This window comes from Colias eurytheme, chromosome 13 (assembly GCF_061535395.1).
Source record: "Colias eurytheme isolate Ceu_HAF_F1 chromosome 13, ilColEury1 Martin Lab GWU primary, whole genome shotgun sequence".
NCBI classification, from domain to species: Eukaryota; Metazoa; Arthropoda; class Insecta; order Lepidoptera; family Pieridae; genus Colias; species Colias eurytheme.
This window is the reverse complement of record NC_142992.1, coordinates 5,695,417-5,714,990: the sequence shown is the minus strand read 5'-3', so window position 1 is coordinate 5,714,990 and position 19,574 is coordinate 5,695,417. Positions and strand designations below refer to the sequence as shown.

Here is a 19,574-nt window from a genome sequence, read left to right as displayed (position 1 = left end):
TAATTTGTGTATTTGTGTTAATAGGTGCCATTGAATTGATAAGCAGAAAGAAATGCTTTCTCTTAGTTTCATTGTTTTTGATATTTTAGTTTTATCGCATTCAAGTGCAAAAAAAAAGAATAGAAAAAAATATGCCTACAGTATAGATTGCTGTATTTTGTATTTGTTAAAATAAGATGAAAATACAAAATCAACCCTGCTTCGATTTTTCGACTTTTTTAGGAAATCTCTTAGAAGTCGTGTCTCTAGTAGGTATATTGTTTATTTAATTCAGGAACATACTGATGATAGAAAATGAACACAGAACAAAATCAAATAGTAAGAAGTGGCCGTCTTCTTTACAATATCCTCAATAATAATTTAAAAAGGATTTTTTTCTATTTGTAGAGATAGATACATGAAAATGAAGGATTCCGGCTTAATTTCTAAAATTATTCCATTACAGAATGGAATTTATCTTAATCTTAATATTATACTATCCTGTATTGTACTCTATCCTGTTTGACCCGAAAACTCCTATCTATCTTAAGAATCAGTTCCAATATTTACATTCCAATAGTTCCCTTTCCCTTCGTTCTTCTGATCTCCTTCTCCTATCCACCCCTATTCACCATTCCAATTTTTTTAACTCATCCTATACCGTCCTAGCAATTCGACTGTGGAATTCTCTCCCTGAGACCATCAGACGCGCCAAATCACTGCATATGTTCAAAGCACTTGTCAAAGAGCACTATTTTTCCACTATTTAGTTTCCTTTTTTTTTTTTATTTATATGAATTTGTATTTGTATATATCATGTATAAATAACAACAATATTATATATATAAACAATACAATAATATTATGTATAGTTTGTTATATTTTATGTATTAGTATATTTATGTCTTATATTTATTTAATTGTATTTATTACTATTTTTTAAGTATTAATGTAGTATGTATGTATTATTTATATTTTTGAGTTTTGTGTACATAATTATTTATGTTATAGTTATTGTATCCCTGTATATTAAGTTTTATTCCCCATAGTTTTTGATTTTGTTTTTATAACCTTGATTTTATTTATTTTCTTTATGTTTGCGCCTTCGCGTTTAACCAGCATCGTACATGTCCTTTATGGCTTTATTAATATGGTTGCCTGGAAGAGATTGCTTTAAGCAATAAGGCCGCCTTTTGTGCACTTACCGTATTCATGTTTTCTTGTTAAATTATGTTTTTATTACTGGTAAGTACTTGTACAATCAAGTGTCATAAATAAATAAAATAAAAATTATATATAAATCTCGTGTCACAATGTTTGTCCTCAATGGACTCCTAAACCACTTAACCGATTATAATAAAATTCGCACACCATGTGCAGTTCGATCCAGCTTGAGAGATAGGATAGTTTAAACATGTAGGTACCACGGGCGAAGCCGGGGCGGACCGCTAGTATACAATATAAATCTCGTGTCACAATGTTTGTCCTCAATGGACTCCTAAACCACTTAACCGATTATAATAAAATTCGCACACCATGTGCAGTTCGATCCAACTTGAGAGATAGGATAGTTCATAGTTTAAACATGTAGCTGACCGCTAGTATGAGTATAAGTTTTTAACTCGATTAGTGAATAGTTAAATCTAAAAAATAGGGGAAAAGAAAAAACCAAAGAGTAATAAAATAATTTCATTTTATTCAATATTTTATACATCATATTTACACATTGCAGATATATTCATTCATAATTATAAGAGTATTTACGTACGCACCTATTTTTATTTAATAAGGCACCTCAGGGAAGCTTATGTCAACCTTAATCTTATAACACTGGTCAGCGCAACGCCATTTCAAATAAATAACACTTATATATCGTGTCCTATTATAAGTTCTTATGAGTTAGTTACAGAATATTATCACGTGTTTCATTATTTTTACTGAGAAGTCATCTAAAATTTATTTAAAATTGTAAATTGTTTTTTCACGCAAATATCTCGAACGTTGATACATAAAAATATACAAAAATTCGGTAGCCAATAAGCAAGCGGTATTCGTCATCCTTCTGTCAATGTCGTAACGGCTTCGAAAAATCTCACCAGACATAAAAAACAACGTTCAAGTTATTTACGAACTAACATTTTAATACTTAATCCATTTTTAACATCAATACCGTACATAATTTCTTCAATTAATTATAAAATTATCCATATAACAGTTTATAAGACAAGTAATGATTCATAGAATGATTATTATGGAACGGTTTGTACTAAAAATGGACGTAAAGTTGTTACAAAATCTATTCTTATTTCACGCATTAACCATTGTGTTAAGATCTATAATAAATTGGTGCAGATTATTGCCAAATAACTAAACTAAATTAATATATTTACACATAAATTTACAATTTGGCGACGGAGTCCATTATTGATTGATTTTAATATTGTGATATTTGATATAAAAGTAAAATACGTTGATAAAAAGATTACGAGACTAGCAAAATGTCGACGGCTTATAGATTTATATAACAGGTAACAACTAAAATAACTATATTAGGTATGTACAATTGGTCAATGTTCTATTATTTTACGATGGTTATTATTTTGTTTCTAAAATCCTTTTTCAAAGCTCAGAATAAGTTCAAAAACCTTTGTTTGCTGGTAGATAATTTAAATGTTATGAATCGTAATTTATATTTTGCTGAATTGGCAATATATAAGGTGATATGTTAGAAGGAGATAGTATGCTGCGATAGAATGAGTTTTATGGAGATAGAGGCACTATCGTTTTGTTTATGTAAATTTTAAGATTTACATAATTACCGGTAGTATCATTAGTAATTTCTTTGAAATCAATCACTATTAACTAGTAGTAAAATTTAAATATTTGCTCCATATAGCAATGTGATCATAATCATTAATTTTTTTTTTTTACTTGGATGGCCGTAGAAAACCGGTCAAATGGCCCCTTAGGATTTCAATAATTAAGTAAATATATTATATCAAAATATTACCCTTGTATAATTTTGTATGAAAATATTAAATTTTGTATGAACATTGTATTTTGTTCAGCCTCATAATTGACAGGTTCTTGTAATTCTGTCATATTGTTATTGTCAGTCAAGAAAGAAAAAAAAATCGTGGTAACAGAGCGTTTACCAAAAACCGTCTATAGTCGATTACATTTACAATAAAGGAACACGAAGCTTATAAAAATAACAAAACATTAAATATACATATGGTAGATTTGGTATACAAGCCAGCTGTCCCGTGTCGCGACGTTTGTTGATGAGATCAATATAAAGATTCATTTTAATACAAATTTACGTTTCTCAAAAATACCTAGATACAAATATCTACACATACAAATTCGCAATAGCTGCAAGAGTGTCTTACAATCAAAACAAGCGTTCACATATTTCCAACCAAGATATTTTTATAACAGCGCCATCTATCGTCAATCGCCGCAACTACTACAAGGCACACGAGTCTCACAGTCGCGCACGGACAGCGGGCGGCAAGAAGCTTATAATATCTAATACACTGGAGATTGCACTAGGACCATTAACTTGTAACAAGAAAATATGACGTTGAATGACGCCTATATGTTTTTTTATCCCTTTCACAGTTGGTGTGAAAGGGATAAAAAAAAATAAAAAAAACGCCTGTATGTTTTGCTAAAAAAACATACAGGCGTCATTCAACGTCATATTTTCTTGTTACAAGTTAATGGTCATAGTGCAATCTCCAGTGTATTAGATATAAGCTTCTTGGCGGAAGAGATTACACAGTACAGTCTATCGTTGTATATCACAGAGCGCGGGCACGTCGACGAGTTGCGCGCGCTCCACCGCGACCAGGCAGCCGCCGGGCGCCACGAGCAGCGGCCCGGAGTTACCCACCCACACTTTCTTTACGTCGTCCGAGCTGTGCTGCGGCGGGGTTATGTAGCCCCCTCTGAAACCAGAAAATTAAGATGATATTTTTCTTATTACATTCAGCATGTTCTTTAGATTTTTAAAGTGTGGAATAGTTTTTGCGAATAAATATTATATGTTTTATGTTCTTCCCAAAGTGTGGAATATAATTTTTGCGAATAAATATGTATTAAGTATATTATGATTTATGTTAAACTTTGTATTAAACATAGGCTGTCTTTAAGCTGAATGAGCCCATAATCATTGTAGAAAAGAGATGTTTTGTACACACACGATCTTCAATCATTAATTTAATATCAACCACACCATGTAAAGAATTACTAGAATAATTTTGAATAGCGGATTCTCATCCTACTTATGAAACAATCACACATTCAATTAAAAAAATTGGTTCTCTGTAAAGTCGGTTTACTGACGATAGTTGAACGTGACAACGTCTGATTGCGCTTCTTCGTCACTCGTTCCGCGCTCTCACTTGCACTTCAAGCCACATGGAACGCCTCAGGGCGAGGTAACGCCGCATGAGTCATGTTTTTTCGTGCGTGCAGCCGGCTCTATCGAATTATAAGACGTTGGCACGTCAAAACTACACACCTCAGTTTCCTATCAGCGTGCAACAACGCATCAGCTCTGAGCAGTCGAACTGCGACGGCCACCAGCAGGAACAGTATGAGCGCGCCGCACACGGGCACCGCGATGGTCGCCGCTTTAAACCACACCTCGCCGTTGTAGCTGGCGCCAGGCTCGCTGGCTACTGCGCTGCCTCCTGAAAAAAAGATTAATGGTTAAAGGTTTTATTCAAATTAGCGATGTTCTATGAAATTATTTTTTTTCATTAGAATGAATCGATTATCAATCTGTTTTTATAGAAAAGGAAGTACATATTTATGTGGTATTTTGTGTGGTACATAAGGCGCGGGACATATACAAGCGGCGCGGCGCGCACCGGGCGCACCGCGGGCGCACTGCCGGCGCGCATCGGGCGCGCTGTTGGCGTCCGAAAATGATATTTATATAGAGTGGTTAAATGCATTTTCTTCATGCATTATTTAGTAAAATTATGTTTTTTGTGCTAAAAGAGGTTAACATTAATTTGAAAGTAACGATTTTGTTTTGATGATTCCTTGTAAGTAAATAGCGAGGATAACCCCACGAATGCAAATATATCTTTGTTGGAAATGTTGGAATTTAAAGTAGTACTGGTGTAATGATGGAAGAAAAGAAGGTTAAAATAACACAAAATTTATATTGTACTAGCGGTCCGCCCCGGCTTCGCCCGTGGTACATATTTCGCAATAAAAGGTAGCCTATGTTCTTTCTCAGGGTCTAAAGATTATCTGTGCCAAATTTCATCAAAATCGGTCCAGTACCTAGTTTATGCGTGAAAACCATACATACATACATACATACAAACCTTTCCTCTTTATAATATTATATTATAGATAAAATATGGTTTTCAAACACAGGTTTACATTTAAACCATATAAATCTTATCATTAAAATCTCAGTTCAAAAGTATTTACAGTACTGATCATTCCACAATATTATTACAATTACAAATAAATAAAAAACACAATCAAAATCAGGATTATCTTTATTTCTGACATTGTAAATACATGGGAACTTTCATTATGCTCTTCTTCATTTTCACTTTCCCTACTGCCATCACCTGTGTAAATCATTTCATCGATTAATTCAATTCACCTTTAAAAACAAAACGAAGAAGGGTATGTAATAGCAGCTCTATATAATTCCACACAGAGAGAACACATTTTTGACTGACAGGCTACCGTCTCCTACCACCCGATTTGTTTTTGATTGTGTATGACCGTGAATTGACCTCTATTTGGATACGATGGGGGAAGCGCGCCTGCGGTACGCCCGCGGCGCAACCGTGGCGTGCCGCCTCGTCGCCTTTCCAAAATTCTTTCATACAAAATGTATAAGAAGGACGTGGTGCAAAACAGATTCAAGAGGTGCGCTTATGGCACGCCCGCGCCCGCGCCGCTTGTGTTTGACCCGCGCCTTACATAGATCACTGCTAAGTGTCAAGTCAAATTTAGTAAGACAACCATCACATACATTCTTACGAACTTTCGCATTTAAAATGTTAGTAGGATACCTTAAATTACAAAATAAAAGGTAGGATAAATTGTCTTTCTAAACAGTTATTGATTTGTAATGATAGTTATTATATAATCCATAAAAATAATTAATACTAGGTATTAGTTCAGTAATTCTATATGTAATTAAATTAACTTTGAATAAACGTTGTGTTGACGAATATTATAGATAGATATCCTCTATCTTATGGTTATTATTTTTATTTATTAAAGACAGAACGTCACATATACGTAATCGGTAATTCGAGATCAAAGTCAAAAGTCAAGTGTTGTGTGCAAAAGAAATTTATCCACGCAGCTCACGCATAATCACTATGCAACGTATTTCACTAGATAAGAACTCTTATCGGTAGAAATTATTGGAATTTTTGCGATTTTTTCCACAAATATGTCTGGTATGAATTCCTTTGTATGAATGCTGGTTACGTGCTTACATAAAAGAATATAATTTAAATATATTTTTTTTTAATTAGTCGTCATTGTAAAAAAGATTGGCTATTTTATAGCTAAGAAACTATAAAGTAAAAAGTTATAATAGCGAACGAATTTATTCCGATATTATATTTAAACAGAAGTTTCCAATAAAAATTAAAACATAAAGCTCATATTGCAGACAATCAAAATCAATAGCGCAATTTGAAAGCACATTTTTATTATATCGTAAGTAACCAACACCGATCATTTCAGTACAATTTAATTATCTTACAGACTAAATAGTTGGTTATCGTTCGTTCCAAGAAGGAGGCCTATCGAATAGGACGGTACCCGGAACTATCTCCACCATAATATCGAATGCATAATTAGCAGTTGCATTCATATTGTCAGTGTGCGTTATTGGAACTTGGAAGAGGTCTGCACTTGACGCATATTAATTTACAACTTATAGCAACTTTCATATACATTATTATTTTACAAAACCTCGATCCTATTAGGAATACACTAAATAGAGGGGAGATTAGTGTCTTGTTTGCCTTGCTTAGTGATTTACTTAGTGTTTCTATCCCATTTACAAAAGAAGATGCGAAAGAAACAAATCTGTCTTTATCGTAGGGAATATTTTTAACAAAAAATATTAAAAATGCATCGATACATTTTCCTGAAGTTGGTCAAAACAGAGGAACGTTTTGAGAATATAAATTTGGGTGCATTCGAATATAGTAAATGTAATCGAATTCACAGTTACTTTAAAACGATTTGAAATTCAAAATTTTGCGGTATATTATATAACAGTGATGCAATTCAAAATGCTTAGCCATTCATGTCACATCGGCTGAGTCACTGTTTGTGTTAGATATGGGATCGCTGGAATAATATCTTTGTTCGCGGAAATCGCGGACAATTGTGTTTTATTGAATTTCTAGCGAGAGATATGTGCTGCTTTACTGGAATCACAATATTTATGGGTGAGATAATAAATACAGTGCGAATATTATGCAGACATCCCGAGATATTAAACAAAGGATGAAATAAATACCCCTACTATTCATGGCCTAATCCTATCCGATTACATCCTACCTAGAAAATAATAAAAAGTAATAATGTGAAAGTTTGTATGTACGGATGATTGTTACTCTTTCACGTAAAAACCAATGAATGGATTTTGATGATACTTGCCAGTGGTGTAGCTTTTGTACCAGAATAATACATAAGGTACAAATATACTTTCTTTAGACCGCTGAAATACCGCACACTGTATACCGCTGAAATACCGCTGTCACATCTGTTTTCTAAAGTCTACTAAAGATGCGTTTATTATTTAGAAAGAAAGAAAGAAAGAAAGAAAGAAACATTTATTTATCAGAGACAGCACAACACACACACATACATAGACATAAAACATAAAACCGTATTTACCTAAATCATTAGCAGTAAGGTTGAGCCTTGCCCTGGCTATAGGGCTGTCTTCATGGTTGCACAGGTCTCGGAAGCAGCAGAGCAGCAAGGAGTGCTCCCGTGGGGGTGGACCGCCAGAGGACGGCGTGTTCTGGCAGTGGGATAGCGCTTCTTCTTCTCTGAAATTAGATAAGGAAATTGGTTAGGTTGATACTTAGAGGTTCTAGTACCACTTGATAAGCGTGGTAATTTAGGGTTTAAAATATAAATGTCCTGGTAGTATGAACAAATGAGGATATTTGAAACATATTCATAGAGTATTATTTATTTAACCCATTGAGCCCCGAACGGCCCGATCGGTCCACGACACAATAGATTTTCTATTGTGTCTGTGATTCCGGGGCCTGAGTTATTACGTGCATTCTGGGATAGAGCATACTATGAATACTCCATTTGACTGTTCTTTCACTGTCCTTTCGATCGAATCATCAAAAATACTGTCATTGCATTATTTTTTCGGGAATAGAACTAAAATTCTCGTCATAACTGTACTACGATTACTAAATAAGTGAGAAACTTTAAAAGTCTGATAAGAATCTGTAAATGGTATTTGTCGGACAGATAACTGTCCAATGATATTAGATGGCATTAGCATGTTATTAGATTCTATACAATATACCAAAAACGTTAAAGTCCTCAATTTGAGAAACATACAATACTATGATGATGAGCACAGCTTAAAGGTCAAGCTATAAAGAGTCAAGTTAAATCAAAATTATCAGCCTATACACACACTTGAATATCTCTGAAGTGAGCAATCACATTATTTATATTTGTACCTACTCTGATCATTTACATATAAATTTAATAAAGTAAACAATTCTTCAGTCGATTGTAAGAATGTTGATTCATAAAATATTAAATAAATTCAGCATAACATTAAGCAATTTGCAATAGTTATCGAGTTAACTTCTACTCAATTTATAACAATACGATAATTTGAATAAACATAACAATGTAAATAGTAATTTATGCCCGATGTCAGATACCCAAGGTTAAAGCAATATCTTAGGCGAAGAATTTAAATATACCTTAAACGGTTTTTTCAAACAATAACTCAAAGGTAAGCCACAGTTCGCCCACACTTGCAGAATACAAATTGTAGTTTGGTTTTTAATCGCAAGCATTGGCTGAGGTTCTCACAGGATAAATTTCAAAGCAAACTTGTAAGACGTCTTTAAAGGAATGGGAATGGTGTAGCTTATTATTTACCTGGCTTTTATTTCGTATTTTCTTGTGTTTGATTTTACACGAGAAATTAAAGATTGGCTTTGATTAACACTTATTATTTTACAGGGTGTCCCACTATTGGTATACTAAGCGCGAAGGGACTTGTAGTTTTGCATACACTGATCACGTAAAAAATATTTAAACAACAAAATTACGACAAAAATTTTTTGCTAATTTTTCCCTGAAAATCCATGTTTTCTTCTCTAGCTTCGCGCAGCCGGCATATACCGCTTCTCTAATGTAAGCATTTTGTCTTTGAAAACATTTTCTTAAACGATAGCTCACGTGCTGGTGGCAAAGCTGGGCGGGTTGCTTGTTAGAGTGTACAGATAGAGTTTTTAGAATTCATCTATTTGAAAAAAAAATGCGTCTGGAATTTTATAATTATTTTTTACGTACTCAGCGTATGCAAAACTACAAGTCCCTTCGCGCTTAGTATACCAACAGTGGGACACCCTGTATATGTTTGCTTTCAAAAATATGTTTAGAAATTTAGTTTTTAAATCCTATATAAATTCTCTATTACATATCATGATGATGAGATGATGTGAAAGTAGAAATTTTTAGATAGCTATAATGAATATAATATCAAAAAAATAAAACTAAACTAAAAATGCAATAAAACTTCAAGCCGACCATATTTTTGTAACGCGCATAAAAACCTCCAATACCGAAATATTCAAAATGCTAATCGCGAACAACAATAAAATATTCGGAACATTCAAGCGATTAGGCTAAACGATTTATCAAGAAATACTTCTTAACTATCGTCTATCGGCCGTATTCAAAATATTCGTCTGATATTTTCCCACGAGAAAATGTCGTCACTATTCAAATTAGCCGAATTAAATATTGTGCTACCACTTTATCTGCTTTTTATAGCAAGTGTTAAGTGAACCTTTATAGAGAACGTGATAATGTTAGGCATTTCTTTAGTTAATACCTGTTAATATATTCAGTGTTAGTACGTAAATGTGGCATGAATTGAAAACAGAGATTGACGTAAAAAACTGCTTAATTATTTTAAAAGTCTTCAACTTTTTACGCGTCTTCTGCACTCAGAGGCTTTATTTTTAGCGATTGACCTACTAAAGGCTTTTAAGAAATGATAAGATGGACAGTTGGCTGAATCGACAAAGATACTATCTGCTATCCTATAAGTGCATTATAAGAATTAATATTATATTGATAATGTTTTTAATACCTTCTAGTAATTCGAATGGGGTAAAGTTGCAGAAACAAAAGAAAATAGATATTATCTAATATTTATTCATAATTGTATCATTTTATTAATTTCCATGAATAAACTTATTTCAAGGAATTATATATTAAAATGACAAGTTTATTAGTTTATACTTAACTTTTTATTTAATGTCGTCCCCCCTCAAACACCACATGTTAATTTTAAAACATGAGGCGAGTCTAAGGGACTTAGTTTTATTAACTGCAAATAGCTTTTACTGTTTCAATGTGTGTACTGAATATTGAGTAAGTATTCAAAACTAAATGATATAAATAACCTTTATAAAACTCTACTAATTCTATAATTTGTATCGAAATAGTTCTAATACCTACATTAAAACTTTAATCATATCTTATTGTATTTAATTTCAGAATTATCTCCCATTTTTCGTGTGAAATATATGGCCTTATTACATATAAGCAAAGTCTGACAGCATGCTTAATAAACATATTTAGATATGAAATCGCTTTCATAATATTCGTACCACCCAAAGTCAACCTGCCGGTATTACACGAACAATTGCATTACAAATGTCTCCATCGAAGCCTGTTACGAATTACCATAATCCCAGATTTATGTTACATCAAAATATATTTGCTCTAAATGTAAATAAACTTAGAAACCGGACTAATCTTTAGTTATGGGGCATGTGTGAGGCAAATAGATTTGTTAAATGTCAAAGCAATAATATAAAAGTTCAAGCGCTCCCCTATTGTACTGTAAAAAAAAAAAAAAAAAAAAGTGAATTAAAATCAAAGACGTTACCATAGTATAACGTCTTTGATCAAAATTATGACCATTCTAAACATGGTATTTGTTGTCGTTGTGATTGTTTTTCTATCAATATATTATATTTAGACATTATTTTCTTAAATAGAAGCACTATATTTAAGAACATAATGTATAAAAAGCAATTGGAAAAGTCTGCAAAACGTGCAAGTAATTAATGCATGTGTTTTTAAATTATCATGTTTATTTTTCACTAAATAAACATTTTATAGCCATCCGACCGTAAAGAAACAATTTCAATACCAAACACAATCCTACTGCAACGACGAACTAATTAAAAGCGTACAATAATTATATTTATCAAGCTCTCAAGCGGAAAAAAGAACTGCGAAGATAAAGCGGCGATAAAGTTTCATTATTATTGTAAAATTGCCAATTATAACTTGACATGTTTCAACTTGATCCAGAATATTGATATCAATACGCAATTAACGTTAATTAAATTATCAATATATAGTAGAAGTTACTCTATCCATCCAATCTACTTATATTACGATTTTTATCAATATTTGCTTGCTCTATAAATAAATTAGCTATTAATAATAGTCATCTCTGTCCCAAATATCTATTTTAAAACAATGCTTTGACATTTAATTCAAATGAAATGTAAATATTACCTCTGGCCACCAGAGATAAGAGTTGCCCATTCTCTTTGTTATCACTGAATAGAATAATAGCTGCACCAAATAGTCCGGGATACATCGCCCATTTTTGCAAGTGATTACTATCAAGCTAATTTTTCGTGAGTAGCTTTATTTTGATGAGATGCCCAATAATTTCATGTACGAAACTCTCGATTGTGGTAGCTACCAGAGGAAACAAGGATAAAATATTTTGATTTGATGGTTCTCAAATATTAATTACTAACTCAATGTTTTTTTTTGTTCAATCTCAAGATAATTATCTAAATTATTCGAAAAAATATTTGTCCTACAAAATCTATGGTTTGATCAAAGAGTCCCCCTTTCCAATGTGTATCGATAACGAAGTCATCATAAATGATTACTAACCAGCTGATTTTTTTATTTTCACTTATTTAATACTTATATAATTCAACAGACATATTGTCCTACAAATTGCGTAATAAATATTTGAGAACCGTCAAATCAAAATTTTTTATCCTTGTTACCTCTGTAAGCTACCACAATCGAGAGTTTCGTACATGAAATTATTGGGCATCTCATCAAAATAAAGCTACTCACGAAAAATTAGCTTGATAGTAATCACTTGCAAAAATGGGCGATGTATCCCGGACTAAAAGGGTTCGAAATGCGCGCTATCTATTAGAGATGTGACACTATCTGAAATACAACGACATTTAAAAGTCGTAATGTCCGTACTCTATAGTCTATAAAGTTCTTTATGACTGCGCAATAGAGAGTGCAATTTTATTAGGCATTGTTTAGTTCAGTGGCCGCGCTATCTATGTTCCCGGCCTTTGACTCAACCCCGGGCTACTCGTCACCCTTATCTCAGCAAACGAGGACACATATTACACGTCAATCGACCACAATTTATAACAACAAACAATTTCAATAAAACTAATTACCGATAAATCGTAAATTTCAATATATTCGATCGAAATCTTAACGAAGTAGACGCAGCGATCGTTAACGTAGATAATGAACGGCGAGCGATTGCCAAAAAGGAGCAAAAATTATTTAAAACAAATAAAATGCCGCCCGCAGACGGAACCAGTTCTCTGAGCGGGGCTCGATCTGAATAAGATAATCAACGGAGCAGGCATTTTAATGCAGAAAAACTCAGTCAAGAGCGGCGAGGTTTCACATCATGGGCTCCGTACCGGGCCACTCTGCCTAAATGGTTTTTGTTATGGGAGGGCGGATCGTCTCGACTCATAGTTTTTGTTGCGAAACTTAAGAGACTTATTTTGGATTTTTGGCTCTCAGACATTGCAAAGAATTGCAGAGTGCTCCTAATTTATTTATTTTTGTATTGGAATAGACGTTTGGCAAATAAAAAGCCTGTAGAGCTAAAATAAATAACTGAGAAACGATAAATAAATTGCACAAACTCTGGCTTTAATAAAGATGATTCGAAACGGTATTGCTTTGAAGAACATGACGAAAGGCGATGTAATAGTTCATATTGATTTATAATTTAATACAGGTACTATGGATGTTGAAAGCCGTATGGAGTAATTTTGAAATGACCGAAGACAAATTGATTGAAGATACATCGGACGCATCGTATAGGATATTTAGTAAGATCGTTCTCAAGCGTGATAAGCAGAAATGATGGATGACAACGCGGTTTAGTACGGCAGCTAACAAAAGAATAGATAATTAATTTTATGATGAAAGTTAATAAGAAAAACAGGAATCCATTGTGGTACAGAAAGCCAAAACAAATAAGAGGCGAAATTGCGATTAACACGCACGCTCACTTCAAGATATGGTTTTTGCTTGAGAAAATAAATAGATTTCATATCCAATTGAACGCGTTGTCGTGTACGATCTACTTATATTTAATGTGGGTGCATATTATTACAGGTTTCATGGCACTTAAATTGTCCATATAAATTCCTTCAAACCGATTCAACCCTTATCATGTAATTAGTGATAATAAAATCTTTGGACTCTTACTCAATCAAATTTTAAAAGCTCGCATACTAAAACAGCATAAAGAAATGTCAGCCATTAAAATTTATACGATATCATTCCTGTATTGTTGGCCATATTTAACATATAAAAACATTATTGAGAAACTTGTTTTCAGTATTTTGGCCATTATGAATAATTTATGGCTACAAATCTAAAGTTAATATACGTATGTGGTGACTGGAAAATAATTACTGTAATTTATGACTTCTTTACGTCTCTACTTACACATATATCTATATTTACAAAGAAAAAGAATCCCAAGATACTTTCTGTTCTAGTAAATGCATACGTTTCTTCAATTCTATCTACACTTCGTATTCTAGTTTTTACACGTCTATTATTGATCGTTATTGTCTATTACCTTTCAGCTAAATGATGTAGACAGCCGTGTCTTGCATGGTGTCTCCTGGGTGGTAGCTCGCTGTAGCAGCCACCGCCTTTCCTCGACCGACACATGTACCCCGTGCTCACACATTGCGCCGTATTACAGTAGCACCTGACGCCTTCCACTTCTCCCTCTGGTTTTGGATCTGCAAGGAAAAACAAGGCATAAATATCGTTATCAGATTAATTTCTTTCGAAATAGAATCAATTGTTTACTTTTTAAAGCAATGAAATCATTGTGAAGATACCCCTTTATTTCTTCGAATGAAAATGCATTCAGAAATTACTAAATTAGTTATCAATATGCCAAGAAATATTAATTTCTCATGCTTCATATAATTGGTACAATACGGACACGTTCTCAGAACGAACGTTAACATATTGTCGAATCGTAAACTAATAACACTAAAATGAAATTCGGAGTTATTTCGAGATCACAGAGAAACAATAAAACAGCACGAATACACAATAACCGTTAAATGTTACTTATTTATAAACAATTGAATGCAGGAAACTATAGTTGCGAATGCAATAGGAAATGCAGTAAATACTAGCAGTGGATCCAATCAAGATTGTGGACGGTGCGGCGCCCGTGCCTCGTAAACTTTGATAGCTCGAACCTTCTGTGCCCTGCATAGCTATGATTCACTCTATCGTACTGTTCACATCGTTTTGTATACAGTTATAAAATTCCCTTGAATACGATATTCAAGCACCAAACTATTACTTTTTTATAGCTAACGGGAAATCCATTCTTGAATTTTAGGTTTGATGAAATGGAATAGAATATCATTTATCTGTTCTATACAAGCATTCGTTTCTTAATAATGTGGTCTGTCTAACTTGCCGAAAAGGCGATGAACGGACAAAAATAAACAAATATTCCATAACGTGTATCGAGTATGAATAATGCGCGCGTCATATACCGAGAGCCCCTACATAAATATCCTGAGAACGGGCAGCCTCCGAGCACATTCAATGTAAATGCTTCGACTCCAGACGATAAAACAAAACAAAATTAATTTTAGATGGATGCCGCTTTATTTGCTTTGCTCGGAGGGACTTAGGGAAACGCGCATAGACCCCCCTTGGCGTAAAACATCATCCGAATCTATAAGATACATTGACTTGTCTTAAGTAGGTAATTCCTTAACGTTCAGTGAAGTTTGGTAATACATACTAATTAACATTAAAAGAATGTTAAGTTTCTTGACAAATAAATTTACAATTTTCGATCCTCAGAATCTCCGGGAATCGTAGTAAAAAGCCCACATTAAATCTTTCAAGAGATGGCAAGAAGCTGCAGAATTTCAATAGCGCTCCTTTTCGATCGAGATGAAGTCTGCAAACGACGGGAGGGCAGAGAGCTGACGTGCAAAAAGTAAATAATTAAAGAACAAACTGTGAAGCATTGATTTGCAGAAATTTCCACTTCAATCACATTAAATCCATGTTAATGAATCGTAAGTAGTGGTAAAAACATATTGCAATTATTCATTTTAATGATACGGAATACATCAACATTTTTTCAAATGCTTTGAACTTCACGGTCACTTTTCAATGATATGAAAGCTTTTACCATTTGATTAGTAAAACGAAGCAATAAATACTGACTCATTAGAAGTACAATTAGCGTTATCGAAGCATCGTACATTAGATGAACATCATTAAGTCGGCTTTACAATCAATTTCGAGTAAAAAAGAATCACAACGGAGCACCAAAGGATAAGGTAAATAAAAAATAAATAAACAGAAGAGAGAAAAGGTCCCGGCATGTTATTTGGAATTGATAAATGGCCCTCCCGAGATGAGAGTAAAAAGGATAAAGCGAGGTAAGACGAGCGAGATGGAATAACTAATGAGTCGTAGCGGGCTCCATCGGTTTTCAACATTATAAGATAGAGTAAAGTGCTCCTTATCCGAACTTTTGATTTTATTTCTTAGATTTATTATTTACACAGTTGTTTACGATGATGCTCACAGTTAAGTCCTTTTATATCACAGAGGCGGCGCCGGCGCATCTTCACGGCGCATTTGCTGGGAATGCGCGGCTTCACGAATGTAAATGTTTGACACACCGTGCCTTTTACGGTATTCAAAGCGATCAGTCACCCTCGAGGCGCGTGGCTCTGTTAGCGGTGATTAAGGTTAAGCTTCCATTTACAAAAGCATTATGAAAATGGTTTCAAATTATATCACAACAAAGAGAGAAATTTGTTTAACAAACATCCAAAAGATGTGTTTATTACACAAAGCGGCCGATCAGATTTTGAGTCGAGAATAAATCGCGATTGAATCGTCCGCATGAAGAAACGACCACTGCGCGCTGATCACAAGAAAAAGATAAATTGCATCGCTTCGTTTGCGATGTCTTTTCAATTTCATTAAAGCCCGCTATAAAGCTTCCAGGATATCAAGTTGCGAACATTTCTTTGCAGCATTCGCTCGTTTCATATTGGAAATTCAATTATGATTCCAGTCCAGATAACGCAAAATGTATTCCACTGTGGAACCTGTGCTACCGATTTAAGTCTTTGCGTTGATTTTATTAATTACCTTTCTGAAGCACAAATGCAGAAGCATGGTCAATCAGCATTAAGTAGATTTAAGTTAATATACTGTCGTGATGTAATTGTACGAGATTAAGATAAAGACCAATATTACGGCGTTTAAATATAAATATTTTTGGATTTGGACGGGATTTGGACAATAATCATCACAAGTTTTTACATTAACGTTGATTGCCACCAATAAAACGTTTATACCTCACGAGTGTTATGAAGTTTAAATATTTTATAGACTTAAAACTTAGCGGCATTCTACGGCCAGCGATCTGAGTCGTCAGAATAGCTATAAGATAGTAATAACGTTACTCGCGTTGCGACAGCGGCTTTCTCTCGACGTTCACACGCTGTCGAACCACCTTGTATCTGGTACTTTATTACTTTAATAATGTTTGGCTCGCGTGGAAGCCGGTTTGGCCATTGGAGCCAGCCTAACTGGCTCCTAGATGATTGGATGATGCGGAAAAAGCAAGGCTGCTTTGCGGCCTTGTTGGCATTCCGTTCTTTGATTAGCATAACGAACGTATATTGCTAAGCCGAAAGTTCTATCTGTGATTTTTATTGCAGTAAGCTAGTTTGGGACCCGTTTCTAATCGTATTTTTTAAAAACTAAATCACCGTTCGGTATGAAACTGTCCATGTATTTTTGCATTGGAATTCTAAAGAATGTGAATACAGTTACCTTTTTTCAGAGACTATATTTATGTCTGCTTGAAATCCTACAAAGATGCACGTAAATAAGAACAGTAGATAGATAATAATTAAGATGATCGTTCGAGCTTTTGTAATGATCTAGGTAATGAGGAGACCAGTTGAGTGGACAAGATTACAGTCACTAAAAAGCCTGAAGCCGTTCCTAATAGCCGGGTCCGGTTAATTTATATCAGGCGGGCGCTTTATCGCGATCGCCAGTGGAATCACGACTCATCTTCTAATTGCGCTAGCTGAATTATCTTCAATAATGGATGTCCTCAGTGCTACGCAATTAACAGCGAACGGCGCCAACAATCTGGCCGCTACGGGAGGTTTCATAAAAACTCGCTGCCTGCTTTGTTGCGAAAATTAAATTCAGATTGAGATATTCGAAAATGACGCAAGAAAGATGAAAGGTAATTTTGCAACAAATTACAGTATCAATAACGATGTGATGTTTTTTAAGGAAAATTTGGACAAGATAATGAATATTAGTAAGTAATATGAAAACAGATGGCTACCTACGAAGATTACAAAAAGGCCATTTTCAAGACTGCATCTTATTTTTATTGCAACGGAAAGAAGAACTACAAATACGAGAATAATGTATTTTTTTTACGTGGAAGTAGCTATTGTTTTTCTTTGGAAAGTATGATAGCCAGTCAATGTGGTGCGTCCTCAATTGGTAATGGAATGTGCGCCTAGTGGATCGTGTACCGTTTCTTCTATCGTATCTCGGAATCTATATTGCTGCTTGCTCCAACTTGTACCTTGATAAATCTTCTTGGCCATTTAACTCTAATCTGTTAAACCTTAATAAAAATACATCATTCGAATGTACAAGTTTTCTAAAGCATCTGATGTAACCAATACTTTGATCTATGTCGATTCGTTGGATCGCTTTCGCATTAATGCAATGGAAATGAAGATTCATCGAATTAACATTTCTCGCCTCTCACACAATGGGATAGAGATGTTGTTTGTTTGCATCCAAATTCTAACGCGGCATCTAGTTTGCGTTTATCAGTAATCCGTCCACGTCGCCCCGTCGAGTTCATCAAGCGCTTTCACGCCACTCGAATAACATTTGAATAAATGCGTTCATCGAACTTCTAAAACTGCAAAATGACTAAGAGGTAAAACTCCACCTGTTGTATCGAGTATTCAACGCCTCGTTAAGTCACAATAGGCCGGTTGCCTACCTGAACTGAACGCAACGTTTTTTTTCCTTTTGGGACGACCTGTTCAAAGGCGATCGAGATAAGCCCTTCGATTGTACGCATGACGTTTATAGACAAGTCCACAATGACTTATTCTTAGCGGCAAATTATTTAATATTTTATACGTCGTCGATTACGCGCGTGCCGCGCACCTTTGACCGCTTTTGTACTTTTTGTTGACCGTTTCAATTTTATGTGTAAATAGGCGACTGTCGTTTGAGCAAACATTTTTCGAATGTCAACATCCACGTGGTAAGTGACATACGAATGTGTGAATTATTCGGTGTGCCCGTGAGTGCATTGGCAATGTTTCCAATATTTGTTTAAAGGAATGGTATGTGGTACAAAAAGTTTAATCGATATTTCGACATCGACCGCATTCCTCCGTTATCCGGAGCCGCCTTTCAATCAGTTTAATTAGATCGTGAAAAAATACAACGTAGTCTTAGAATGAGCGCTCGGCTTGCGAAGATTTATTGGTATTTGGTATTCAGTAATTGTGCGCTGCTATAATTATGGAATAGGTTTATAGCGTGGAATTGGTTTTATATGTGTGTTTTTTATTAATTCAAGTATGGAAATTCGGCGTACACGTTATTATTAAAGACACTATATTGTGAGTCATTTACATAATTTGTAGATCTACTTTAAATTTTACTACGTCAATAATGAATATAGTTTAAACGGATAAAGTACCACTATGATTTAGTTATAAATTATGAAATGAACGTGAAAATATTTCATATAATATGTTTCTATTATAATAAATATTACATTTATTAATTCACACTCAACAATTTCACTAGAAGATGGCCGCTGAGGCAGAAAGAAGCTGGAATGCGGCCGATGAATTGCTATATTATGATATTGTTTTATAAAGAAGAAGCTAAAATATAAA

General features: G+C 34.1%; 1 protein-coding gene across 1 annotated transcript in view; it reads right to left on the bottom strand.

The window, feature by feature from the left end:
* Positions 1-1,655: 1,655 nt before the first annotated feature.
* The window catches only part of LOC149903387 (BMP and activin membrane-bound inhibitor homolog), a 58,309-nt gene continuing 40,390 nt past the window's right edge, over positions 1,656-19,574 (bottom strand). The window contains exons 2-5 of the mRNA XM_090108516.1: positions 14,177-14,345; positions 7,891-8,048; positions 4,508-4,679; positions 1,656-3,932 (exon numbers count right to left, since the gene is read on the bottom strand). Coding sequence (XP_089964642.1) covers positions 3,773-3,932; positions 4,508-4,679; positions 7,891-8,048; positions 14,177-14,345 — 659 coding nt within the window. The 3' untranslated portion in view covers positions 1,656-3,772. The remainder of the gene's footprint in view (positions 3,933-4,507; positions 4,680-7,890; positions 8,049-14,176; positions 14,346-19,574) is intronic.